The sequence below is a fragment of the Corvus cornix genome, chromosome 6 (genome assembly GCF_000738735.6).
Source record: "Corvus cornix cornix isolate S_Up_H32 chromosome 6, ASM73873v5, whole genome shotgun sequence".
In the NCBI taxonomy this organism is placed as follows: domain Eukaryota; kingdom Metazoa; phylum Chordata; class Aves; order Passeriformes; family Corvidae; genus Corvus; species Corvus cornix.
In genome coordinates, this window is record NC_046336.1 from 34,948,305 (window position 1) to 34,975,494 (window position 27,190).

At 51.3% G+C, this 27,190-nt stretch overlaps 1 protein-coding gene across 3 annotated transcripts in view; it reads right to left on the bottom strand.

The window, feature by feature from the left end:
- PRKG1 (protein kinase cGMP-dependent 1) overlaps nucleotides 1–27,190 on the bottom strand; it is a 371,601-nt gene that overhangs the window by 310,038 nt on the left and 34,373 nt on the right. For all 3 annotated transcript variants that reach the window (XM_039553813.1, XM_039553812.1, XM_039553814.1), the window contains exon 2: nucleotides 874–1,040. In XM_039553813.1, coding sequence (XP_039409747.1) covers nucleotides 874–1,040 — 167 coding nt within the window. The remainder of the gene's footprint in view (nucleotides 1–873; nucleotides 1,041–27,190) is intronic.

The following is a 27,190-nucleotide window of genomic DNA, read 5'->3' on the forward strand; positions in this document are numbered from 1 at the left end:
AACCATTTCGGATATTAAAATATAGATGGGCAAGTGAAAAACCTCCACTCCCCTTAGGTGTTATCTGGCCACAATGCTTTGAGTCCACCAGGCAGTTCTGGTGAGGAGCAGGGAGAATTTGATAAGCATTTATCCATTGTGGTACCAAATGACACTGGGAAGGAAAGCAGGGATATTTCCCTCCGAAGTCAGGAGCAGCCACTCTGAGGAGAGGGGTGCTGGATGCACACGAGGTTTGGTCAGCAACTCCCACAGCTGACATGCACTTCCTTAAAAATAAACAGCACAAATACACATGGAATGGGCTCAGTCTGACACGTGGAGGGCGAGAGAACCTGGAAAGAAGACAACACCAAGCACAAGGAGCTGGGATTTTGGAGAGGCAGAGCTCTGGCAACGCCTGTTAGAAGATTTTTACAAAGCTGAACACCCCCTGCTCTGGTGTTCCATGAGAAAACCAAAACCAGATGTGCTCGAGCACAGCTGCTGCCCTCCCCTTGTGCCCAGGATGCACCAACACCATTTTCCACCACCCCAAGCACAGCCCCACCTGGCAGGAGGCTGTGACCATGTTCTCCCTGTCCCACAGCCACTTCCACCCCACCACTCCTTCTGGGAAATCCCTCCTTTCTCCAGCAAACCATCCCCTCCAAGCCCAGGAACTCTGCTTAGGGGAGGTTTATTCCAGTGCAGGGTTCACAGCTTTCACCTCCTTTCTCTACCCAGGCAGGCATACAAATCCAGGCAGGATCCACACAATTTTTCAGCAACCAGATTTAGACAACCTCTCTCTCCGAAACCATTTTCCCCACAAAAGTTTCTGTCTGTAAGTGTTGGAAAAAAAGGAATAAATAGGATCTTTCCCAACCCTACCTTCCATGACATAGACCAGGGAACCCACATCTCCCTCCTTGATGATGCAGCTGTCCTTGCCATACTCCACGGGGTACATACAATCCACAATCTCCTGGATCTGGGACAATTCCAGGTTCTTCATGAAGTCATTGTCAAGGATCGCTTCCTTTATTAGCTCCTTCGACCTGGGGGACAAATACATTTTTTTAAAAATCAGTAAATTTAATAAATAAATAACAATAAATTAAAAAAAAAATATTTTCCCTAAAAATGTGCCAAGAAGTCAAAGAAAAAAAATCACAGAGATGTGAATTGCAATTATTTATTGTAAATAAGCTTTAGATACGCCCAGCACTGAAATAAAAATAGATTCCGCAGGGTTGCAGAATCCTCTTTTAGCTCCAAGTTTCACATCCACAGTAACGCAGCTACTTGGAATATCTTCCACACACACAGCTGAAAGGAAGCACAAACAAGAAGGTAAAGGATTTATTACTTGGTTTATTGTGTTTCGTATTCCTTACACAAACTGGAGCACACCAAAGGGTGACACTGCACTGGTTCTCGGAGTGTTTATGTTATAATCGCTACAGGGGCCATTTGGCACGAAGTCCCTAAAGCAGGTGGACAACTGAGAATGTTCAGTCCTGATCTAGACCAAAACTAAAGGCCCTAAAACACCTCCAGGCTGGACAGCAGCTCCTTAGCCCTTCACCCCTCACCCTGCAGCTCTGCTTCTGGGGGCTGAACTGCTCACAGGCAGCAGCTCCCTGCAGAGCCTGAGCAGTCAGGGGGGCTGTAGCTATTGGAAAGATGAGTATGAAACAAGGTTTTCAAAGAAAAACACTTTAATGGGTCATGTCTTCTCGAAAAAGAACCAAACTGGGACTTGAGGAGACCCAAACCAGCCCAGCCTTGGCGATCCCACGGTCCTTGCACAGGGTTAGAACCAGCTCAGGGTTCCCCCCACTGCAGAGCCAGCTCAGGGATGTTTAAGATTCTTTTTGATAGTTTGGAGGTTACTTTGACAAAACATTCAGCTGGACACCAGGGGCCACCAGAACTGTCCCTGCTGAAGGGCAGGAGGGGACGGGACCAGGCTGCCCAAGGCCTGGCTGCGGGACAAGGCGGGCTCGGAGCGCCACAAAGCCACTCCTGAGAGTCTGAGACTGCCTTTCATAACTAAGGTGACACCTAAAAACAGAGGCTAGACAAGAATAAGAGAATAAAAGCAGGTATTTATCTGAAGGGCCTTCAAAGGCACACCCTGGGCACTCCAGAGGCTCCACCCAAGACGGACCCTGGGTCAGGGGTTCTTCACCCTTTTATGAGTTTGGTCCATTTGCATATCAGGGTTAATTCTCCAATTATAACCTCAGTTCATGATGTCATTACCCAAGTTTGCTCCCCCTTTAGAGGCTTTAATTTACACATTTTGGGGCCTGGGACAATTGAGGTGTCCTTGAAGAACAAACCTGGAGAGGTTTGTTCTGTCTGACCAGCGTGAGAGAACAGCAGCTGAGAGGGCACAAGGAACCTCAGAGGGACACAGCAGGCAGTCCAGGATTTGAAAAATATGAAAGTTAAAACCTAAGGCATCACCTTCACAGCAATTCCTGACTGCCACTCCCGCCCCTCCTGTGTGCAGATAACCCCCAGGAGAACCTGCCCCCGTGGGATGTCTTCCTTTCAGCCAGGCTGGTCATCTGTAAGTGCTGGATGACCCCATTTCCTCACCCCACCTCCTGTGCCAAGCCAGACAATGCTTTCCCTGCTGTGCCTTAACTCAGCACTGCTCTTCTGGGCTCAGCACCCCAAATCCTCATAACAAGGAGCTCGTCATTAGTGTTGCTCAACTGCCCACCAAAGAAAGCCTAATTAAAGCTTTTGTGTTCATCATATCAGCCTGCATTCCAATTTCGGGCATTTGTTTCATCCCAAGGCTCAACATTTATTTCATTTCTCCTTGATAAGGTCAGGCTTTCAAGTGGAGTTGTTGCAAGAAATCCCACAAAGCCTATGGGGAATTTCTGGCCCAAGTCAAACTTCCCTCTGGATGTAGAGATCCTCAGCACAAAACAATGCTCTCCTTGCTGGAATTGAGCATGGGAAAGGATGTGAGGAGGAGTTGGGAGATTCAGTCCAAACAACAGCAAAGGGAACAGGAAAACTTGGTTGGACTCAATGAGCTTAAGGGTCTTTTTCAACCTTTAAGATTCCAGTTGGGGGACAAGCAGCAAACCAGACCCAACATGAACAAATTTAGGCAATTCAAGAGCCTAATAATATTATCAATATTATATTATTAACAACAATAATATCAGAAGCGTAAGAGCACATCTGAAGCACCTGATTCAGCCCCTCTCCTCAGCACTGGGATATCAGAGCAAGCTCAGGGACCCCGAGTCACCCAAACCCTTTTAGCCACCCCACAAAATGCAGCCATTGTGAAAGGAACACGTTGGCTGGGACATCAGCGAGACACAGCTTCACCTCTGCCACATCTCAGCATCCTAAAATTAAATACCCACACGGAAAGGGCTGGATAATAACTCAGTCATGCTTGAATGTGAGCAAAATAGGTTTTGTTATTCGGGATAATTAGTTAAGATGAGGCTTTGACTACAAAGCCTGTGAGAAAAGCACCTCCAGCTGCCCTCAAACAGGGCTGGCTGGAGGAGCAAAACCACCTTGCAAGCCAGCTGCTTATTTATGAGAGTGTTTCACAGAACCCCAGACTGCTTTGGGTCGGAAAAAACCTTAGAAATCATCTCGTTCCACCCCTCCCATCACACACTAAAGCACCCTCCATAGCCGGGGAGCTCTGAACCCTTCCAGCAGGAAATCTTCCACCCATCTTTTAGAACCGAGTAAGAACAAAAGCTGAGTTTGACATCCTTGAAAACGAGCTGGGGCTAAAAATACGACGTCAGAGCCACAAGCAGAGCTCCTCTGTTGTTCCCTGTGAGAGAATATTCGTCACTCTTAATAGTTCACAAAAATCAGTCACACACTGGGGCTTGTCAGTCCCACACACTCGCACGTGCCAGGCCTCCAGCAACTTCCCCATTATTTATTTTTATTGTTATTATTATTATTTGATGTGCTTTTCTTTCCCTGTAATTCACAGGTGCCATTTCAGATAAATGGGGGTTTTTCTACTGTGTTTATTTTTACGTACAATCCCAGAATCTTTATTTAGGGTTGGAAAGGATCTCCAAGGCTGTGGAGTCCAAGCTGTGCCCGATGCCCACCTCATCACCAGCCCCGAAACACATGAAACTCAGAGCCCATAAATTAACTCATAGTTCCCCATTGTTCCATAACAAATCCTTCTCCAAGCCACACCACTCCTTAATCCCCAGGATGATTTCAAAACAGCAGCTACCCCACACACGTGAACACAGAAATCTACCCAGGCATACAAAATAAGAAGTATTTAAAATGGTGAAAAATCCCACTCCTGCCACGGCGAGTAAGTGGTTTAAGCAAGATGCAGCCGTTCCATCACCTCTTATTTTCCAGCAGGATTTATTCTGCACTTTTTGATTCGGGTTTCTAACAGGAACAACACACAAACAAAATAAACTGCACTACTTGTAAGGGAGCGGGAGTGTTTCCAAAGGAGCCTGTGTGCAGGAGGAAGATTTCCATGAATATTTACTCAGCACTGGAGTGAATGTCTCTGCCTTCAGAGGGTCACTGTGAGTGGAAAGCAGCTGTTAGCATCTTCCCTCTCCAGAGCAAGCAGACTGGCACCAAGCCACCCCTACCTTCCTGAAAGATCAATGGTCAGATGTGACAGAGGCTTGATGAAGAGTTTCAAAAGAGGGCACAATCCTCTGCGATACATCCTGCCCCAAATCAGGTTAGGTCCATCACCATAATTAATAAGGCAACAGGAGGAAGAAGCTAATTGCATTCCAATTTGCGGAAGTCATGCAAAAAGAACCTTAACAAGTCGGCTGCAAGTACACTTAATGCATACAAACCTGCTGCTGCCTCTCACCAGCAAAGCACACAGAGGGGTGTCCACCCACACAGCTCCCCGTGCTGCCCTGGGGGTGCTCTGCTCCCCCAGCCCGACCAGAGCCAGCCCCTGACCTCCCCAGCAAGCCACAAAAAAGTCAGTTTTTCATCCCAGCAAGCAGGGGACCTGCACAGAAGCCCTGTGTTAAAGGCTTGCAGTAGCCATAAAATGCTGAATTCCAAAGCCTGCTGTGAACATCCACTGGCACAAAGGTGAGAGATAAATGACAATACTGGTTTGTAGCAGATGGGGAATAAAACCCCTGAGATGCATCCCCAGCAGCGTGGGGAGCTCCAGAGAGGGGATTCTGCCCCTGTGCTCAGGTGAGAGCCCACCTGCAGAGCTGCCCCAGCCCTGGGGCCCAGCATAGGGAGGGCCTGGAGCTGCTGGAGAGAGTCCAGAGAAGGCTCCAGGATGAGCAGAGGGATGGAGCAGCTCTGCTGGGAGGAAAGGCTGGGAGAGCTCAGCCTGGAGAGGGAAGGACTCCAGGGAAACCTCAGAGCCCCCTTCCAGGGCCTAAAGGGCTCCAGAAGAGCTGGAGAAGGACTGGGGTCAAGGGATGGAGGGACAGGAGCCAGGGAATGGCTTCCCAGTGCCAGAGGGCAGGGATGGATGGGAGATTGGGCAGGAATTGTTCCCTGGGAGGGTGGGCAGGCCCTGGCACAGGGTGCCCAGAGCAGCTGGGGCTGCCCCTGGATCCCTGGCAGTGCCCAAGGCCAGGCTGGACATTGGGGCTTGGAGCAGCCTGGGACAGTGGGAGGTGTCCCTGCCCATGGCAGGGGTGGCACTGGATGGGCTTTGAGGTCCCTTTCATCCCAATCCAGCCTGGGATGCTTTGCAGCCTAAATTAACCCGCAGTGCTTTGCACCCAACCCTGCAGCACAGCCTGTTGTTATCCCGACAGGAATTCCCATTTTCCAAGGAACACAATGAATGGTCAGCCCAGGCTCTTCCCTCGCAGCCACAAAAGCCACATTCCCTCACTGGGTTTGTACCTTATGGCACGTACAGTAAATACCGGAACACAGAGCTCATCTTCGTCCCAAAAGGACTCATCCCAACACGGAAAAGCCACTTGCTGTGTGTAAGGAAGGCAAGAATTCACGAGCAGACAGAAAATCTTCTGACAGACCCATCCAGGGACGCTTCCAGAAAGCCAAGCCCTCCCAGCACACCCCGCACTGGTGCGGCCCCAGTTTGCAGCGGGGCCTGCAGGAACCTGAGGGCGGAGGGGAGCTACACAGGAGTCACCCCCCAGGGATCTGCTGCTGATTAAACAGAGGTGGATCAGGAAGAATAAAGGAAATCAAGAGTTCAGTGCAGGCATTAGTGACATAGTTGGGGATTTTAGGGTGTTCGCCACCTCGGCTTTGCAGCAGAACCGTTTCAAACTTCCAGTGAGGAAAATGAAAGGCAATGTACTGGCTGGACAGGAGGGAAGATGCCTGCAAAGAAGGGGAAGAAAAAGCACACTCTGGGGGTGGACAAAAATAAGCAAGACCATTTCTTTAGCTGCTTCCCTCCCCAAACTTCAAGAAAAACTTTTCAACGTGCCCATACTAACGGGGGGAAGGAGTATTTTTTCTGGAGTTTCCCCCCTCAGGAATTAACAAATACCACCACTAACCTAAATCCCCATATTTAGGAGGGAAGCATCCACAGGAATTTGACGGAGCAGACAGACAGAGATCACGTTTACAGCAGTAAAAGTGCAGGGCCCTGGGAGATGAGAACTCCTGATTTACTCACACAATAAACCCTGCTCAAAGCTACTACAGCCAGGGGCACCTTCTTGGGCTGCGTCATCGCTGCTGTAAAAATCCAAATTAATTGTAGAAACTCGTGCCCAAAAGCACTGGTTTTGGGGATCTTCCATATCCCTGCCCAAGGAATTAAGCTGATTTCAGAGATAAGAAGCACGGGGAAAAAAAAAATCTGCAGCCTCTGCCCCTGAATGTGACGAGCGATGCAAGAATCCAGCCAAGCCCTACAAAAACCAGTCTGTTTAAAATCCTCACCGTGAAATGTTTAAAAGTGTTTACTTCTACAAAATGTGGCCATGGAAAAAGAGAAAAAGAAAACCCTTCCTTAAAAAGGGAAAACACAGAGCCAAGGATTCTGCCTGCTCCAGCTTTCCAGAGACTATCCAGCAGAACATCAGCACACAGCAACAAGTGTTAGACAGATTTTTTTCCAGCTGTCCCCAGACATCCCTCCCTTTCCAAACGGGGTATCCACTCCAGGTGGCACAAAAAGCAAAGGCTGCAAGTTTCCAGCAGGGTTGGGGAAGCTTTGTGCTCAAAGCTCACCTTTGCAGAGCTTCTAACTGTTTTAAGCCCTTGTGTAGTTCAAAACATACGCTCAAGCTCTGCTCTGGAATGGAATCCCAGAGCAGTTTGGATGGGAAGGGACCCTAAAATCACCTCTGTCCACCTCCTCTGGGCTGTCCCAAACACCTTCAACTGTCCCAGGCTCCTCCAAACCCCGGGCAACCTGGCCTTGGACACTGCCAGGGATCCAGGGGCAGCCCCAGCTGCTCTGGGCACCCTGTGCCAGGCCCTGCCCACCCTCCCAGGGCAGAGTTTATTCTGTATATCGAACCTGAATTTCCCCTCTGGCACTGGGAAGCCATTCCCTGTGTCCTGGCCCTCCAGTTCCTGCTGCAGGGTCCCTCTCCAGTTTCCCTGTATCCCTTCAGACCCTGGAAGGAGCTGTGAGCTCTCCACACAACCTTCTCCTCTCCCGGCTGAGCAGCCCCAGCTCTCCCAGCCTGGCTCCAGAGGGGAGGTGCTCCAGTCCCCTCAGCAACTTCAGGAATTGCTCCAACAGTTCCATAGCCTCCTTACATTGAAGTATCTGCATAACTCATCTCCCGTAGCCTGGCCACACATCCAGAGGTTCCAAGCTGGCAGCTGAGAACCACAAAGCCTTCAGTGACACCACAATGAGCACCAGCAAGAAGAGACAGCAGTCCAAACCATTCCTGGCACTCCTCCCTTCCCAGCAGGCTGGGTCATGGATTGTTGGCAGCTCCCATGTTCCCATCTAAGAACCAGAGGTAGGAAGCAGAACTTCCAGGAGGGTTAGTTAATCCCTCATCCACCAGCTTGAAGCCCACAGCCTTCAGCAAAGCTGCACTGGCAACCAAAGCGCCATTCTTGGTGCCAAGGCGAGGCACCTGAGCGCCTTTGGTGCCAAAGCTCCCAGAGCAGGGACAATCCCCAGCACAGGGCACGTCCAAAGGGTGAAACGCTGGATAATGCCTCCAAATCCTAAAACCTGCACGGGAACAAACGGATCTTTGCACAACTCCCTGCGAGGAGCAGAGCAGGAGAAGAAAGCTCAGACCTTTGGGTAAGATCTAGGGCTTGTTTGGACTCCAGTGCCATTAATAGCTGATAACTCTGCATTAGCTGTTTGTTTTGGCTTGGGATAAAGCCCACTTTGGATGTTCCTTCAAGGGAATTTTAAATATAGCTCCGGAGAGCTATTCCTGTCCCAGTAACTGGGAATGAGAGTAGGATTCAAGTCTGGGACCGAGTAACACGGCGGCCTTGAAATACACTTGTGGATTTTCTTTACAGTGCTTCCCTTTCCCACAACACACAGCCCACAGCCCATCTTCAGGCTTTAGGAGGAAATTTCTGAGCAGCATCTCAAGCACCTTCAGCGAGGCTGCTCCTGCATAGCAGGATGGAAGAGTGTTCTTCACAGGAGTCTGCTAAAATTTTTAACCAAAATGCCAATTTAAAAAGAGACAAACCACAGGTTAAGCAACTCTAAACCTGGAAACAGGGAAAATAACTTCCACATTTCCAGGTTTTCCTGTACTTAAGTACAACTTAGAGTTGCAGAATCGAGTTTCTCTGCAGAGAATGTTGCTCAGACAGCTCCACTTAGGATTTCTAAATATATCAGTACACTGCTGCTCATGATCTCACATTTTGGCATTCGACATTTAAAAAGAAAAATCATTTCAGCAAAAAAAAATACTCAAATCTCCTTTCACCTACGCTGAAAATTGTTGTTGGTATAAAAATACTGTAGGCAAGAGTTGGTTAACTTGCATTTTAATGTGTCTCACCCCAGAGATCTTAATTTACCACCCCTTTTTTAGGCTCCTCTTTTGCATCCTACAAAGCCCCAAGTTTAGATACCAGAAATGTTGGCAAGCTCAGGCAGGAGAAGAAGTTGGCTCTTGCCAACACCATTTGCCTCCTCCTGCAATCTCTGACAGCTCCGAGGAACTCCCACATGAGCTGCATTTTGAGAAACCACTACTGAGCCCTCGGAGCACAATTAAGAAGCTCCTTGATTACCTGAAGCAAACAGCAGAAGCTTTGGGCAGCTAATTAGAGGTGAAAACACAAAATCAGAGAAGCATTTGGGCTGGAAAAGATCTCCAAGGCCACGGAGTCCACCCTGTGCCCGATGCCCACCTTGTCCCCAGCCCAGAGCACTGAGTGCCACCTCCAGCCCTTCCTTGGACACCTCCAGGCATGGGCACTCCAAAGCTCCCTGGGCAGCCCCTGCCAAGGCCTGAGCACCCTTTCCATGCAGAAATTCTTCCAGAACACGCAGCAAAGCTATGATGAAGGGGGATGGGTGTCTCTCAGGGATGCCAGGCCAAAACCAGGCAGACTTTGGAGGGGTGTTAGCCCCATGCATTTCACAGTTTCAGCACTCACACCCAGCACAGCTGTGCTGGAGCCTTTCTGCACCTACAGAAATAGCAGAGAAAATACATGTCCCCATATGTCTCCACACCCAGGGACCCAGAAACAACCCAAACTCCTCCAGAAAGAGCTCAGCAAGCAAGACAGAGCCACGGAGACCCAGACAACACATCCTGAAGGTCACCACAATCCATCTTGGAAAGAACCATGTAGTTGAAAGGCAGGAGTTTCTCCATCCATCAAACCATTACCCATGGAGGCTTCCAGTCCTGGCAGCTCCACGCAGTGACCCCTGACTGGAGGCAGGGATGAGGAGTGGAGATAAATGGTAACTCAGTCAGTTCCCCCAGGTTTATTAGTGCCTTGGAGGGCTGTGTGGCTCCCTGGGATAAATGAAGGTGTGGACAGTGAGCTGCACCCAGATTCCCTGAGAAGGGAGCTACTGATGGCACCACAGAGATGGCTTCACCCTGGTGCAACAGGCAGGAAATCTGCTAAGGGGGGGATAACCTAATTTACATAGATGCAGAAATGCAATTAGAGATCCTCTGAGCAGAGACAGCTCACTCTGCTCCCCTGGATCGGAGGCTGGGAGCACGTCAGGAGCTCCTCCAAATGCACTGTGGGCCAGCAGAGATGGATGGGCTCTGCAAAAGCACTTTGCTCCTCCCTGACATCAGCACATCCACAGGGAATGCTGTCACAAATACAGAGCTGCTCCAGGGAAAGGTGTGGGGGGGGATTCACGGGAATTGTGATGGATGGGGAGGGGAGAAAAGCAACAGAGATTTCACATCCCTCACCCTGACTCACCCAGCGCTTGGGATGGATGGGACTGTCACCAGGGAAGCTCCATCAGCTCTCTCCAGCCTGGAGAAGTCCCTGGTTGAAATGCCAGAGGTGTGTGACAGTGGAATGCAGACAGCGCTTGGAGCCTCAGCCTTCCAATAAATATTCTCGGGGAGATTTTAGGGAGAACCATTTCCTTCTGGTTCCCGAGTCAGCAGGAGGCCTGATGTGTGCAGGCAGGCTTGCAGACATAAATATTTGCAAGATGTGTGGCATTATCCAAACATCCCCCGCCCCCTGCCAAGTGCCAAGGAGCAGCCGGTGGGGAGGGAAGGGCAAGACGTGCCTCCTCCCAGAAGGGTCACTCCGGGATACAGCCGTGGCAGCACATCCTGCAGGCTCTGTCTAGTCTGCCAATAAACCAGATTAGAGCTGGACAAGCACCTTGTAGCAGGCAGGATGAACTCTGAGCAGCCACACAACTTGATAACGTTGGGCTGGAGAAAGAGCAGCAGCAGGAAGCTCAGGAGGTGTCTGTGCAAGAGCAGGAGGATGGGGCTGGGGGCAGGGCAGTGCTGCTCCTGCTTTCCTTCCCCTCAAAGGCAGGTGGGGGAGAGGTTGGCACATTCCAAATGTTATTTTCTCATTTCTGTGCTCCTGCGGGAGCACTGACCGTGACAATCACGCTGAGCTTCGAGGAATACCCCAACACCAACTGCTCTGCACAAGTCCCTGACAGGAGGGGGCAGCCGGGGGGGTCGGGCTCTGCTGCCAGGGAACAGGGACAGGACAAGGGGAAACAGCCTCAGGCTGGGCCAGGGGAGGCTCAGCTTGGACAGCAGCAGGAATTTCCCCATGGAAAGGGTGCTCAGGCCTTGGCAGGGGCTGCCCAGGGAGCTTTGGAGTGCCCATGCCTGGAGGTGTCCAAGGAAGGGCTGGAGGTGGCACTCAGTGCTCTGGGCTGGGGACAAGGTGGGCATCGGGCACAGCTTGGACTCCATGGGCTGGGAGGGCTTTTCCCACCTCAGTGACTCTGGGATACTAAAATAAAATGGGGGTTTTGCTCAGAAATGCTCTTGGCTCATCTTGTTTTAGGAATTCCACTAAGAACCCCGTGTCTTGTGTTTGTGAGATATCCCCACCCTCGTGTCTCATGGCTGGGATGTTGCCTTTGGCTGTAACTAAAGGAGGAACCAACACTCTGAAGCAGGAGGACACAGACCTCAGCACTGTCCCCATGGATGGGAGATCCCACAGCCACAGCAGGGATGAGAGCAGCACAAGGCAAACACCTCCAGAGAAACCCTCTCACCAAAAACAAACCCCAACACAAAACCCACAACACAACCCCAGGCAGGGAAAGCTCCAGTCTCAGGGCAAAGTGTCCTTAATAAAATCTCAGATTGTAAAGAACAATCTGCAGGGGGCAATTGGAGGTGGGCTGGGGATTCACAGAAACTCCTATAAACTATTCCTAATTCCCACACAGCGTGTGAGAAACTCCAGGGATAGTTGCAATCTATCCCCCACATCCAGCCACATAAAAACACCAGACAGAGAGAACGTCAAGGAATTGTTTTGAAGAGTAATAGCGACAAATGTGCTCAGAGAAAGCGGGCTCTGAATTCTGATGGAAGGCAAGGAAAAGATGAAGAGCTTTGAATTTGAAGGGCTTTAGGAAACAGCCCTTTTCTTTGATCAAAAACAACTCTCCTCCAGAGGCACTGGATGCTTCCAGGAATTTCAGCCTGGAAGGATACTGAAGGGAAAACATCCTATTTCTAGCAAACAGGAGGAACAAGTACTAACCTCACATTCCATGGCATCCCTTGTCCTCAGGGAATCCTAACAGGAATGGACAGATTGAGGTAAAAGAAGGATGCAGCAAGACAAAAGGTGCTGCCCAGGGAAAGCTAAGGAGTGGCATGGAGACTGGGGAAATCACAGAACCAGTGAGGCTGGAAAAGCCCTTCAGGATCATCCAGCCCACCCTGTGCCCGATGCCCACCTTGTCCCCAGCCCAGAGCACTGAGTGCCACCTCCAGCCCTTCCTTGGACACCTCCAGGCATGGGCACTCCAAAGCTCCCTGGGCAGCCCCTGCCAAGGCCTGAGCACCCTTTCCATGGGGAAATTCCTGCTGCTGTCCAAGCTGAGCCTCCCCTGGCCCAGCCTGAGGCCCTTTCCCCTTGTCCTGTCCCTGTTCCCTGGCAGCAGAGCCCGACCCCCCGGCTGCCCCCTCCTGTCAGGGACTTGTGCAGAGCCACAAGGTCCCCCCTGAGCCTCCTTTGCTCCAGGCTCAGCCCCTTTCCCAGCTCCCTCAGCCGCGCCTCACAGGATTCACGTTCCAGACCCTGAACAAGTTTTGGAGACCACTCCATGGTCTTTAGGAGCAACTGTGACCTCCTGGTGTTCCAGCCTGGCAAGCCAGAATCCCAGCATGGGAGCCACTGAGGTGTTCCCAAGGGAAAGCTCCCCTTTCCCAGCAGGGCCCTTTCACGGGGAAGCAGGAGCAGCACTTGTTGCTGGAGAACAGGCAGCACCAGGCATTAAGGCACGTGGCTCTTCTGCCTCCCTCAGCGAGCCAGGACAGCCCCAAAATTTACAGCTCAAATGTGCTGCCACTCTGGTGCCCAGGTCCTCAGCAGAAAACCAAGCTCCAAACAGGGCACTGGAGAGAAGAACCAGGTCTCAAGGCTGAGAACTGTGACAGGAAAAAATGAGCCAGAGGAGGGCAGAGAATTAAGTTCTCTTTATCTGCACCATGCGAGCAGAAAAGGAGGTTTGCTCCCACAATGTACTTGTGGGATTGCTTGCTTTCCCTTGCACTACTACCCTGCACTTAACTCTCCCCTTTTCCACCACCCTCGTGTCTCATCACCTTCCTACGCCATCTCCCAGCTCCAAAACGCTGGCTCCCATTGCAGCAGCTCTGGATCGTCTTCCTTTTTCATCCGAGTGCCTCATGTGCCATCCCTGGTGCAGAGAGCACCGTGGATTTCTCTTTCCTTTCCTTCCATTGTCCTCCCAAACAGTTTCTCCCCTCCTGCTCCCCCCTGCAAGTCCCAGCCCCTGGCTATTCCACTGCTTCCATGGGCCAGTGGAACAAACACCAGCCAGAACAAAGCAGAAAGCTGAGCCCCAGGCCAAGAGAAATGCTCAGGCTGGGAATGGGGCTGCAAGGAGCCAGAAGGACCCCGAGGGTTTAATGTGGCAGAAGAGGAAAGGAAGAAGGAAATAGCAGAGGGTCCTTGCATCAGATTTGGTGGGATATTGGGAAGGAATTGTTCCCTGGGAGGGTGGGCAGGCCCTGGCACAGGGTGCCCAGAGCAGCTGGGGCTGCCCCTGGATCCCTGGCAGTGCCCAAGGCCAGGCTGGACATTGGGGCTTGGAGCAGCCTGGGACAGTGGGAGGTGTCCCTGCCCATGGCAGGGGTGGCACTGGGTGGGCTTTGAGGCCCTCTCCAACCCAAACCCTTCTGGGATTTCATGATAATGAAGCAAAACAAAACCACGACAAACAGCAGAACGGGACATCAGGGCATCACAAGGAGACAGAAACGGTGTGTCTTCCAATACAGCACACGTGGGTTTCCAGGGAAACAGCTCCTTTCCTCTGTCCCAAATATTTCACAGGACTAGGAAAGAAACCTTGCTCACTTTCTGCAAAGCCCTGCTGCAGCTCTCCCATGCTCTGAGTCCGCTCCACGCTCCGCAGGCTGCGCTGGGGAAATATTTACATGAAGGAATACACAGAAGGAGCTAAAAAGGGATGGAGAAAACGTGCCTGCCAAGGAGCAGAGTTATTTCCGTGGAGGAAACAGGAACTGCTGCAGGGAACTGAAACAGTTCAGATCCAGTTTCATCCCAACAGGCCCAAAAAGTGTCATTTGAAATTTAAGTGCGTTTTAAAGGTAACAATTCTTTTTTAAAGTCAAAAGCAGACACAAGCTCTTGGCAAGAACACTGATATCCCATATATATCCCATAAATTGAGGAGTGCAGGTGATTGGAAAGATCAGCCCAATCTTGTGTTAAACAGTGAACAGTGGAATTAACTGCCACTGGAATTCTTGGAAAACACACCTCCCTTTAGTGGGTTTAAGGAAAAAAACATTCCAGCCTGTCAAGTCAGTGAGAAAACAGCACAACTTTGAGCTTTTTTTAAAAAAATCTAAATTCAGGCTGTTCTCCCAAACAGCAACAGCAGCCAGAGCTCAATGGAAAACTCAAACCCAAGAAAAAGCAGCCAAACCCTGTGCGGGTCGTTGTTCATCCTGGGGGCTGCACTTCCACATCTCCTTATGCAGCAGGTTTGAAAAATCCTTTATTTCCAGTGGAATTCGGTTTATCTACCCCTGTTTCACCCACTAAGATCCACCTTAGCTGAAACACCTCTGCTCACCTCACAAAGCATTTCAGGCAGCTGTGATGCACAGGCAGATTTTGGAAAAGCACTTTCACTGTGTCCCTGCGAGACAGTTTCCCTCCGGGAATGAGAACTCCTGGGGTTCTCCATTACGGAATACTAAGAAGGGGAATCCACCTCCTCCAGCTAAGGGAACTGTGACATTCTGCTTGCTTGGACCCACTTTGTAGTGCCAGGACACAGGGAATGGCTTCCCAGTGCCAGAGGGCAGGGCTGGATGGGATATTGGGCAGGAATTGTTCCCTGGGATGGTGGGCAGGCCCTGGCACAGGGTGCCCAGAGCAGCTGGGGCTGCCCCTGGATCCCTGGCAGTGCCCAAGGCCAGGCTGGACATTGGGGCTTGGAGCAGCCTGGGACAGTGGGAGGTGTCCCTGCCCATGGCAGGGGTGGCACTGGATGGGCTTTAAGGTCCCTTCCCACCCACGATTCCATGATTTTCCCCATCTATTCCAAGAATAAAAGTACCAGGTCTTTAACCATCTGTAGCCCCCATGTCCTTTAGGTGCAATGGTTCTAAATGGGTGCTGAAGGCAACACGAAGCTTTCAATTCCCATGGTTTTTCCCTCTCTGGTGTGTGATTCCAGCAGCTGGCAGCACCCACTTCCCATCACAGAACCACTGAGGTTGGAAAAGCCCTCTAAGATCGAGTCCAACCATCAGCCCAGCACCTCCACGTTCACCACATGTCCCCAGGTACCACATCCAGGCCTTCCTTGGGCACCCCTAGGGATATGGGGACTACACCACCTCCCTGAGCAGCCCCTTCCAATGCCTGACCACCCTTTCCATGGAGAAGTTTTTCCTATATCCAATCCAAACCTCCCCTGGCACAGTTTGAGGCCAACTTCACAAGGTGCTCACCCATCCCAGCATTTCCTTCCTCCCAAACTGCAGCTCTTACACGAGACCTCAGGAATGCAACACTTTCCACCTGCCACTTTCATAGATCTGCTTTTTTTGGGGGGAGGGCAGCCATCCCAAAAGGCTGCTGTATGTGGTGCTATTCTCTCCAAACCCTCCTTGGACAATCTGCCTTCCTGCTCACGGAATAAAATCTAACAGTTCCTCTCTGTGCTGGTTAATAAATTTGCATGCTGCTTTCAGGGGTTATTTTTGTTTTCCAATAGAGAGACAAGGCTGTTCTATTTATAAAGGTCAAGTAAATCGTGTGCAGTCTGTGGAGCCTTAACATCTCGGTGTTATTAAAACAGAGTATTTCATTTCAACAGCCCCTTTCAGAGAGAAAACAGAAATTTCTCCCAATAATGTCTTTTCTCCCCCCCATTCTGAGTTAAGGTCTGTGCACACGGAGGAGAATGCAAGTGTTTGTTTGCTCTTTGCTTGAATTATAACAACGATTAGTTTTTAAACACTCTATAACACTTTTACAGGTTGTTTGGATAAGCCACAGCCATAAATCCTGCTCGGCTGTCACGCCAGGAAAAAGCCTGGCATTATCTTGTGGGCAGGGAGAAAAGCTGCCAGGAACAGCACAGAGGGTTGGGGCTGAGGAGGGGGTTAAACAAGGTTTAGAAGGCTTAACCTGGACAAAAACGTTGCCTTCAGACATATCTCTGCCATCTTCCTGTACTGGAATGATGTCCTGAGGGACCCATACTTCCACATGAATTTCACATGAGGTCAGACAAGGATTCAAGAGCTGCCAGCGCTCAAACCTTCCTCAGTTCTGTGAGAAGCAGCAGACTGGTTTAATCTTTATCCACTGAACAGCAATCACAAATAAACAGGTTTTGTGGTCAGAGTGGTGATTACGGCACAGCACAGTGGGGCAGAGACAGCCCAAATCCGAGGTACAGCACCTGAGCAGCGGCTGGCACTGCACAAAACCCATCCAGGGCCTCCAGGAACACAGCAAACCAAGGAGCAGACACAGAAACCCCATCTAGGCACAGCATAGTGGGGCAGAGACAGCCCAAATCCGAGGTACAGCACCTGAGCAGCGGCTGGCACTGCACAAAACCCATCCAGGGCCCTGAGGAACACAGCAAACCAAGGAGCAGACACAGAAACCCCATGTAAGCCCACCCCAATCACACCATTCCCAGCTGAACGCTGTGCCTTGCCCTGAACCCACAGCACAGGAGCCATTCCTCAGCTGGACAGGAGCCTGAATTCTGGTGGCATTTTGTGTTTGATGATCTCCACCGTGGGCTGGTGGGTGTCTGGGAGCTGAGGGCTGTCCTGTGCCACCGAGCCAGCGTCAGAGAACACAGGTCCAGCCAAAAACAGCTGAGTGAGGGAGCTCCTGAGTTTGGTTATCAAATTCTCCCCCCAAGCAGCTCAGAGAAGTCTGTACAGGCAGAATTACTCCCCACAGGTGTTCTAATTCCATTTTTCTGGACAGATATGCCCAGCACTCCCAGCTGGAAGCTCAGCAGAAACGCCAAGTGAGCAGCTCTCCAACAATCAAGCTGGGCTCCACAAAGCCTTTAGATTAACAAAAGAAAAAACAAAACAAAACACCCACATGAAGTTTCTAACCTGAATTTTAACTATTCAAAACTCTTCACATCATTAGCACACCTCTAACAAACATAAACCCAATTTTGAAGATTGCTGTGTGATTTCCTCTCAGGTTAATAGGAAAAGAAAGCCTTAAATCAACCTGTCATTAACCTGCATCTGCATTAACGTTTGTTCTTTAGGTGCAAATTCGGGGAAAGCTTTTCTGCCTGTGAAAATCAATGTCCCTTCAATGCGAACACCGGAATTTTAAGTGTCCTGTTTTTGTTAAAGACTGTGCCTTGCTATTTAATCAGGAATGAAAAGTAATGTCTAATCACCAAGTGCCCGTGCTTATGAAGCAATTACAGTCCAGGCTTTCTCTGGGATAGAAAAACTCATCAGCACTGAAACAGCCAGATCAGAGCCTGCAGTGATGGGCAGAGCAAACCTTGTGCTGACCACAATTCTCTCCTCCTCAGCTGCAACTCTGGGTGCCCCGAACTCCCCAGCTTGCTGTGAATTAGGAGGCAAAAATATACGAACAGCGTAAAGTATGTCTGAAGAGGAAAAAATAAAGGAATAAATGAACTTCCTGCTGCTCTCTGGCCACCCCTGAGGCTGCAAGCAGCACTTCAAGCAGGCTGATGAAATCCTCGCCGTCAAAGGCAGCAGAGGAGTGTTGTGATCTGCACACTCCCTCTCCTAATCTGTTCTGGCAAGGCGATTACAGGAGCTGCTTCCTTTAAAAGAAGTCAAATTTAGGCACACACGAATAAAGGGCTAACTGTACAATCAGTCCCAACAGCAGTGCCAGGAAAAGAGCCTGCTGCAGGGGAAAATGGGATGCAAAATGCAGCAGGGAAGGGAAGATGCTGATTTTTCAGCTCCTGCTTTTTATATGGATCAATAAGGCCACAGTGGACACAGAATTCCAGAATGGTGTGGGTCGGAAAGAACCTCAAAGCCCACCCAGTGCCACCCCTGCCATGGGCAGGGACACCTTCCACTGTCCCAGGCTGCTCCAAGCCCCAGTGTCCAGCCTGGCCTTGGGCACTGCCAGGGATCCAGGGGCAGCCCCAGCTGCTCTGGGCACCCTGTGCCAGGGCCTGCCCACCCTCCCAGGGAACAATTCCTTCCCAATCTCCCATCCAGCCCTGCCCTCTGGCACTGGGAAGCCATTCCCTGTGTCCTGGCCCTCCAGCCCTTATAAAGAGTCTCTCTCCATGTTTCCTGTAGCTCCTTCAGGTGCTGGAAGGCCACAGTGAGGTCACCCCAGAGCTTCTCCTCTCCAGGCTGAACAATCCCAGCTCTCCCAGCCTTTCCTCCCAGCAGAGCTGCTCCATCCCTCTGCTCATCCTGGAGCCTCCTCTGGGCTCTCTCCAGCAGCTCCAGGCCCTCCCTGTGCTGGGCCCCAGGGCTGGGGCAGCTCTGCAGGTGGGGTCTCACCTGAGCACAGGGGCACAGGGGCAGAATCCCCCCTCCCCTGCTGCCCACGCTGGGGGCTCAGCCCAGGGCACGGGGGGGTTCTGGGTCCCAGCTCTCACCCACAGCACCCCCAGGTCCTTCTCCAGGGCTGCTCCAGCTGCTCATCCCCTGGATTGATGCCGGGAGTTGCCCTGATGCGGGTGCAGCAGCAGCACCTGGCCTGGTTAAACCCCACGAGATTCCCGAGGGCCCACACGGGGAAGGGTGTGGGGTTTAGGGCTCTGTACCTCAGCCAGCCTGTGCACACAGCACTAAGGAAGGGCTGAGGAGGGCGCAAGGCTGGACACGGGGACTGTGTGCCCAGCACTCGCCTTTCCCCGGTCAGCTGGGCCAGAGGTCCCTCCCCTGCCGCTCGCAATCACACCTCTTGCAAGGAACAGAAGCCACCAACAGCCAAGACATTTGCAGACAGCCCAAAAAGCAGCTTTGAGGGTGTGAGGGGGAGGGTCAAAAGCAGAAATGTGTTTATTTGGCACCTAAATATAGCCCAGTTAACTCAGCAAACATTTTCTCCCTACTACATTGCTATTTTGTCTGCGTGCAGAGGCTGCGAGGAACCAGCTGCAGCATCACCATTTGATTACATTCTCTGATGAGGAATTTGCTTTTGTTCCCCAGCAGAAATTTCTGCCACTGCGTGCCCATGACCACTCTCCTGAGTCTCGGGTATAAAAATTCAGTTTCCTGCTGAAGCCCCAGCAGAAAGAAGGAGCTTTTCACCTCAGCCTTACACAAAAGAGCTGAGCTCAGCCGTGCCTGGCCGGGAACCAAGCCCCTGATAACCAAACAGGGCACATCAGGTGGCTGCTCTGTCAGGCTGGCCACAGGCTGATTAATTACTTCATTCCACACCAGGTTTATTAAGTTCTCTCATTCCACACCAGGTTAATTAATTCTTCCATTCCACACCACCCAGCTGCTGCTAAAAGGGAGGTCGCTCAACCAGCTGCACTCAGAGCTGAGGCTGCTGCTCAGAAAAGCCTTCACGGACAGGAACCAGAAATAAGATTGGGCATTTTGAGATTCTTGTTTAAAAAGCATTATAACCCTTCAGAGTATTTTCAGGGGGGTTTTACTTCTTTGTTCTTTTTTTGTAATAGGACTGCATACCTGGACACCTGTAGCATGTAGAGGAAAACTTTTTTCATTATGAAATGAGAATCACAGAATCCCAGGATGGTTTGGGTTAAAGGAACCCCAAAGCCCATCCAGTGCCACCCCCTGCCATGGGCAGGGACACCTCCCACCATCCCAGGCTGCTCCAAGCCCCAATGTCCAGCCTGGCCTTGGACACTGCCAGGGATCCAGGGGCAGCCCCAGCTGCTCTGGGCACCCTGTGCCAGGGCCTGCCCACTCTTAAAGAATTTATTCATAATTTCTAATCCAAACCCACCCCCATCAGCTCAAGGCCATTCCCTGTGTCCTGTCCCTTCATCCCTTGTCCCAAGTCCCTCTCCAGCTCTCTTGGACCCTTTAGGCACTGGAAGGGGGCTCTAAGGTCTACCCAGAGCCTTCTTTTCCAGGCTGAACCCCCAACTCTCCCAGCCTTTCCTCCCAAGAGAGGTTTTAAATGATCCATGACTGATTTTTTTTTCCAGAATCACTTAAATCCAACCTTGCCTGAAGTTTTACCACGCAGGCAGATCCCTGTCAATGCAGCATCTGATTTCAGCATCTGATTTACCCTTCAGATGAGTCCACAAAGAGACAATTGATTTAACTTTTCAAAAGCCCTCCCTGCACAACAAATACTCTTTAAAAAGCACAGGCCACAGGCAGAAGGAGAGATTTTGACTCTTAAGAAGACCAAAACACCCAAATACACCTCTACAGTCCTTCTGCAGTGCTTTCTCACTAATTTGCTGAGGTGGCTGCCTTTTATCCTCAATGTTTGCATTGCAGCAAAGTGCACTTGAGTCGACAAAGCAGTCCCAGAGCAAATGGTGTCAGGGCACCAAGTGGCTGTGGCTGAGTAAGCTCAGGATCCACAGCCCACACAGATTAAAAAAACCAGCTTTTAGGTCTTCTGAAAACACTGAGCACAGGAATGGTTAAAAACGAGCAGATACTGGTGGAAGGAAAAAGAAAACAACTGTTGAGCAGTGAGAGATGTGCCAGTGATGGGTCTGAAGCATCAGCAAAGGGTGCTCAGGGTCTGCACCCTGCAGGCCTGCCCTGCCTGTCCCTTGGTGTCCAAGGGATTTGATGTCACCTGGTGGCTGCAGACACTTGGAATTTAGGGTGGGATGGTCCCTCTCATCATTTTACTGGGAAGTCACGTGGAGAGAGCCAAGGCAGCTCTAAAAGAGGAGCAAACAGCCTGACAGCTGGGCAGCTTTTTTGTGCATCCTGTTCTTCAGAGGAACTGATAAAAATTCCATTAAGAACCTTGGAATAAGCATGGAATATTATCTCCCCATGATATATAATTTCTTCAGGATGAGCAAAGACACAAAATATTTCAGCTGCTGACCAAGGAAATCAGGATAGGTAATGGAGCTGAACACTTCCCAGGAAGCACCTCAGCCTCAGAAGGCTCCTCCAGCATATATTAGAACTCCAAATCCCGCTCTGGGTACATTACACAAGCATCCATATTTTCCAGACTTAACCTGAGCCTCTGCTTTGCTCCAGTGCCCAAGGCAGCTGTCCCAAGTCCCCCTTCCCAATCCTGCACCCTTCCAGCACAGCTTCGCTAAGCTTTACCTTTTGTTCGCTACATATTCATGTATTTTCCAGCAATTCAATAACTCTGCCACAATGCTCTGAATATGGCTCAGCTGTATTTATTAAACAGGAGCCCTCTTCAAAGCCCTGCAGCCAAAATTTTTGCGCCCAGCGAGCCTAAACAAATAATCTGACTCAATTTTATAACACTTGCCCATCACAGACCACAGCAAGAACCTTTTGTGGTGGAAAACGTTGAAAAAACAAGTGGCTATAGAGTAAACCTGCCATTGAAAAAGTCCTTTATAGCTCACAGATGGGATTTCCAGTCAGAACAAGGAGAGCATGAAGAGCCACTGTGCTCCAGAGGTGACATGTGAGTGACATTTGTCCCTGGCTCTGCCCCGTTTCCAGCTGCTCTCCCATGTGTTGGTCCTCACCACGCTGACGGGGCAGCCTCAATCCCTGTGGAAGCTTCTCTGTTTGTACCTGCAAACACTGGGATAATGCTTCAGCCAGATTTGTACATCCCAAGTGATGCTCTTAGCACCACTCTGGTGGTTTCCTATCCGAGTTATTTTCAGTTTTCAAATTATGAAACTATTTAAAAAAACCTCCTCACACCCATTTTGTCTGTTCAGGAGTAACAGCACAAACCCAAAGAGCCAAGATTTGATCGATGATCTCCCTTTTGGAGTCATTTTGCCCACCTAGATCATGTTAATACTCATCCTTGCACAAAGCCCAAAGGGGAAAAACTTGGGGACTCATGAGGGAGGGGATAATTTGTTCCCAGTCACGGACAAGACACGAAGCACCTGCCAGGGTGGTTGATGAGGAAATAACAGCACTTGCAAAACAGAAGGTGAAATGGGCAGAGGTCAGGTCTGTCACCTCCCAGAGCCCAAAGTCACTCTCCCAGTGCTGAATCCCAACAAACAGCAGTGGCACACGAGTCACCGTGCTCAGGGATCCCAGCTTGCCTGCCTGCTGGAAACCCTCCTGCAGGCACAGTGACAAAACCAGCACATGAGTGGAGGGAGGTTAGATGCACAGTTAGCATTCCCTTGGGAATCCAGACTGCACTACAGCATCCATCCAGGACTGATCCAGGAAAAGGCCACAGGAGCCTTCCTGCCAAGGCAGGCTGTGACTCTGAGATACCTGTCAGAGTCACTTAGAAAGCAGCAGAATGTCACCAGAATGTGTGAAAGCACAGCTGTCCCAGCTGTGTCCCTCCTCCGAGCAGCAGCGGGGACACTTCAGTCACAGCCCAACTTCAAGCAGCTCTGGCTTCCTCCCAGCCGTGCCCTCGGACAAGGGAAGGTCGGGGAAAACCGGAGGATCTGCCTGCCTTGGGCTCTCCCAATGCGCTCCTTATCCCGGTATTCCTGTCCGAGTGCTTGGGCACAGTGCTAACGGAGAGAAGCCTCCTCCTCTGCGCACTTCGCTTCCCTCCGTGCCCCGCAGAGCCAGGCTTCCACCGGGAGCACAGAAAGCAGTCACGGACCTGACGAGCAGGAGATGCTCTCCCCTTTGTGCAGTCGCTGTCTGAACAGGATGTAAATGTGCAAGGAAGCATGAGGAGAAGCAACAGGTATGACACACACCCCCCAGTTAGCGTTTAAATATCTGCCAAGTTTGGATGCACAGCCGTGTTCCAGGACTCAGACATGAGCTGCGTGTGAAGGCACACCCACACTCCCCCATTTCTAACAGATTTATCCCATTCTTTGTCTGGATCCTCCCCACCACTGAGACCTGGCTGTTGTTTGATCCACAGGCTGTGGATCTGTAACAAGGACAAGTAATGCTGAACACTAACATGGAGCCTCTGGAACTGGGGCAGGGCATGGAGGTGCCCAGGATGTCACCGAGCCAGCGCAGGGCGTGCACAGGGACCTTGTGACAATACAGCTCCAAGTCACTGCCACTGAAGGGGCACTGATGCTGCAGGGAAGCCTTCTCCTGCTCCCAGCAAGGGAATCCCACTACGCTAATTCCCTCAAGGTGTAACTCCAATCCAGGATACAGCAACTTCAAGGTGTATCCATTACTGTCTCCACCCCCATCCCTTTGGGCCAGAGTGTGAAGTTTAACATTGCAGTGAACTCCTCCCCTTGCCCCTGCTGGGGCCTATCCAGCAGCCCCAGTTCCTTAGGGACGTACGTGCTCCAGCTGGAGCCTCATCCACCAGCCACTCTCTCCAGGTGTTTACCTGCTGCGGTGCGTTTATCCACAGCCACACTCACTCTGAGGTGCTCCTGCTCCAGCACAGCCTTCTCCAGGAGCTCCAGTCCCTGCAGGAATGCACCTGCTCCAGGTGAACCTGCTCCAGGAGCGCCAGTTCCTGCAGGAATGAACCTGCTCCAGGAATGAACCTGGTATGGGAGCCCCAATCCCTCCCTGCAGGAGTGAACTGGCTCCAGGAGTGAACCTGCTCTGGGAGCCCCAGTCCCTGCAGGAATGAACCTGCTCCAGGAGTGAACCTGCTCTGGGAGCCCCAATCCCTGCAGGAATGAATCTGCTCCGGGAGTGAGCCTGCTCTGGGAGCCCCAATCCCTGCAGGAATGAATCTGCTCCGGGAGTGAGCCTGCTCTGGGAGCCCCAATCCCTGCAGGAATGAACCTGCTCCGGGAGTGAGCCTGCTCTGGGAGCCCCAATCCCTGCAGGGATGAACCTGCTCCGGGAGTGAGCCTGCTCTGGGAGCCCCAATCCCTGCAGGAATGAATCTGCTCTGGGAGTGAACCTGCTCTGGGAGCCCCAATCCCTGCAGGGATGAACCTGCTCTGGGAGTGAACCTGCTCTGGGAGCCCCAATCCCTGCAGGGATGAACCTGCTCTGGGAGTGAGCCTGCTCTGGGAGCCCCAATCCCTGCAGGGATGAACCTGCTCCAGGAGTGAACCTGCTCCGGGAGCCACAGTCCCTGCAGGAGTGAACCTGCTCCAGGAGTGAACCTGCTCCAGGATGGATTTACCCACAGCCACAGTCCCTGCAAGAATGAATCTGCTCTGGGAATGAACCTGCTCCAGCATGGCCTTAACCCCAGCCCCAGTTCCTGCAGGAATGAACCTGCTCCAGCATGGCCTTACCCACAGCCCCAGTTCCTGCAGGAATGAACCTGCTCCAGCATGGCCTTACCCACAGCCCCAGTTCCTGCAGGAATAAACCTGCTCCAGCATGGCCTTAACCCCAGCCCCAGTTCCTGCAGGAATGAACCTGCTCCAGCATGGCCTTAACCCCAGCCCCAGTTCCTGCAGGAATGAACCTGCTCCAGCATGGCCTTAACCCCAGCCCCAGTTCCTGCAGGAATGAACCTGCTCCAGCATGGCCTTAACCCCAGCCCCAGTTCCTGCAGGAATGAACCTGCTCCAGCATGGCCTTAACCCCAGCCCCAGTTCCTGCAGGAATGAACCTGCTCCAGCATGGCCTTACCCACAGCCCCAGTTCCTGCAGGAATAAACCTGCTCCAATATGGGTCTTACCCATAGCCCCAGTCCCGGCAGGAATGAACCTGCTGTGCCATGAGTTTATCCATGGCCTCATGCACAGCCACTGATACCTCAAGGTGTTCCTGCTCCAGCAGGGGCCTATCCCTGGGCCACAGTCCCTTTGGAGTACAGACACTTGGAGATGTTCCTGCTGGAGGTGTAACCCCAGCACCTCCACTCGCTCACAGCCCTCGGCCCAGCTGGGATGGGGCAGACAATCAGAAGGGTGAAAGGCAAAAACGCGTGGGTTGAAATAAAGGCAGGTCAACAGGTAAAGCAAAAGCCACGAGGAATTCATTCTGTATTTTCCATGGGCAGGTGGGTGTTCAGCCATTCCCAGGAAGGCAGGGCTTCATCCTGTGCAACTGTGACTTGCGAAGACAAATGCCATCACTCCGAACATTCCCCGCTCCATCCATCCTCCTTCCCCAGCTTCACATGCTGAGCACGACTCCACACAGCTTGGGACACTCCTTGGGCTCTTGGGATCAGCTGTCCCCTCCCAATTTCTTGTGCATCCCTGCCTGCTTGCTGGTGGGGCAGGTGAGGAGCAGCAAAGGCCCTGGCACACCAGAAAAGCTGGACTGGCAGGAAAATCCAGCCTCCTGCAGTATCTTGTGCTCCAGCCACTGGAGGTTCTCTGCCTCCGGCTGTACACAGGAAACCAGGCGGTTTTTTAGGGAGATGTAAAGTCTGGACCCCGCTGGATGGGACAGCTGTGTAGGAGGAAGAGCTTTGTAAGGGTTGTGAGGGAAGAGAATAAGCAGCACCCATGGGAAGAGAGAAAAATCTTGGGCAGAAGGAGCAGCAGGAACAAGACACCCAGGGAAGTAACCAAGGGCTCAGAAGCAAAGGGGGACAAGGATGGTGCTCCACACCACAAAACACAGGAGCTGCTAAAGGATGTTCATCTCCTCCAGCTGACCATGTCCACCCTTAAGCTTCACACAGCCCCCTGCCTTTACTAACTTAGGCAATCCTGCAATTTCAAGGCAGAGACCTGGAGGCTAACGCTGCATTTCCAGGGTGCCTGACCTTCCATTTCACCTAAAGGAGTTTCTCAGGAGTTTAAGAGCCTGATTTTGAAAGCATCTCTACAGCTGAAGCCAGGTATTGTTTCCAACAAGCCTTGAGGTGTAGCTGAGTGGCACTGTTTGCACCGCATTTGCTTTATCTACACCTTCCTGAAGTGCTTGGCCACTGCTCTGATGTGCTGCTGGCAGTCCCAGGGCCATTGATTTCCTCTATTCACCAGAAATATCACCCACCAAGAAGGTTATTCTCCTCATTTAGCCTGTGGACTCCAAGAGCAGTAATGAATTCCCCTCACAAATGACATTGAATAGGCAGTTCAAATCCTAACGAGCACTGACACGTCCCAGGGACCCCTTCACACTGGGGGCAGGAACAGTGCCTCTCCGTTTCCATCACACCCGTGTTATTTACTCCTTGGCTCCTGAATCGCAGGGATGCTCTGTGCTCACAGAAACCAACAGCATTTCCTCATCTGGATTTGAAGGGACCTTAAAAATCACCTCGCTCACGGGCAGTGACACCTTCCACTAGACCAGGAAGGGTGCCCAGAGTCCTGCTGGTTCTGTAAAAAATTCCCTCTGCTCCACTGATATTAAAGCTTGACTGTGTTCCCTCCTAATCAAGGTGTACCTGCATGAATGCAATACTCCCCTACGTGTGCTCAGTACGTAAGTGCACATACATGTCATTATATATATGTATTTCTCTTCACATTCACATTCCACAAAGTCTGTGTGCGTTTACAAGGCTCCAGTTTAATGTTCCATCAACGCAGGCAGCTCCATTATGATTTCTCCTCTTTGTTCACATCACCCACAGCCACCACCTCACAGAACATTAAAAAAGTGGACAAAACAAGCTGGCCGGGGCTGGGCAGTTTCCAAATCCACGTCAAGCCCGAGTCACAGAGCTGCTGCATGGCTTTCCTGACGCAGCTGGGGTGTTTGACAGGAAACGCCTCCAATAAACCTGCTCACAAACCGAAGCAAAGAAGGGAATTTGGGGAGAAGCAGCTCCAGGCAGGAAGTGTTGCAGCCTGACAAGGAGCCTTTTTTCACTGATACCCTACTTCAAGTTTGCTCCTAATGAACAAGCCCCGAACACAGCCCAAAGACCCCAGACTTCTGGAAGTCTGACAGCCCATTTTCGACTCGGAAAGCAGGCACGGGTGTTGAAGTTTGGCTCTCCCTGCTCAGGCTCTGGTTTCCAAGGAAACCAGTGGCTGCAAGAGCCTTGCAAAACGCCAGTCCTGTGCTCCTGCTCAGAGCA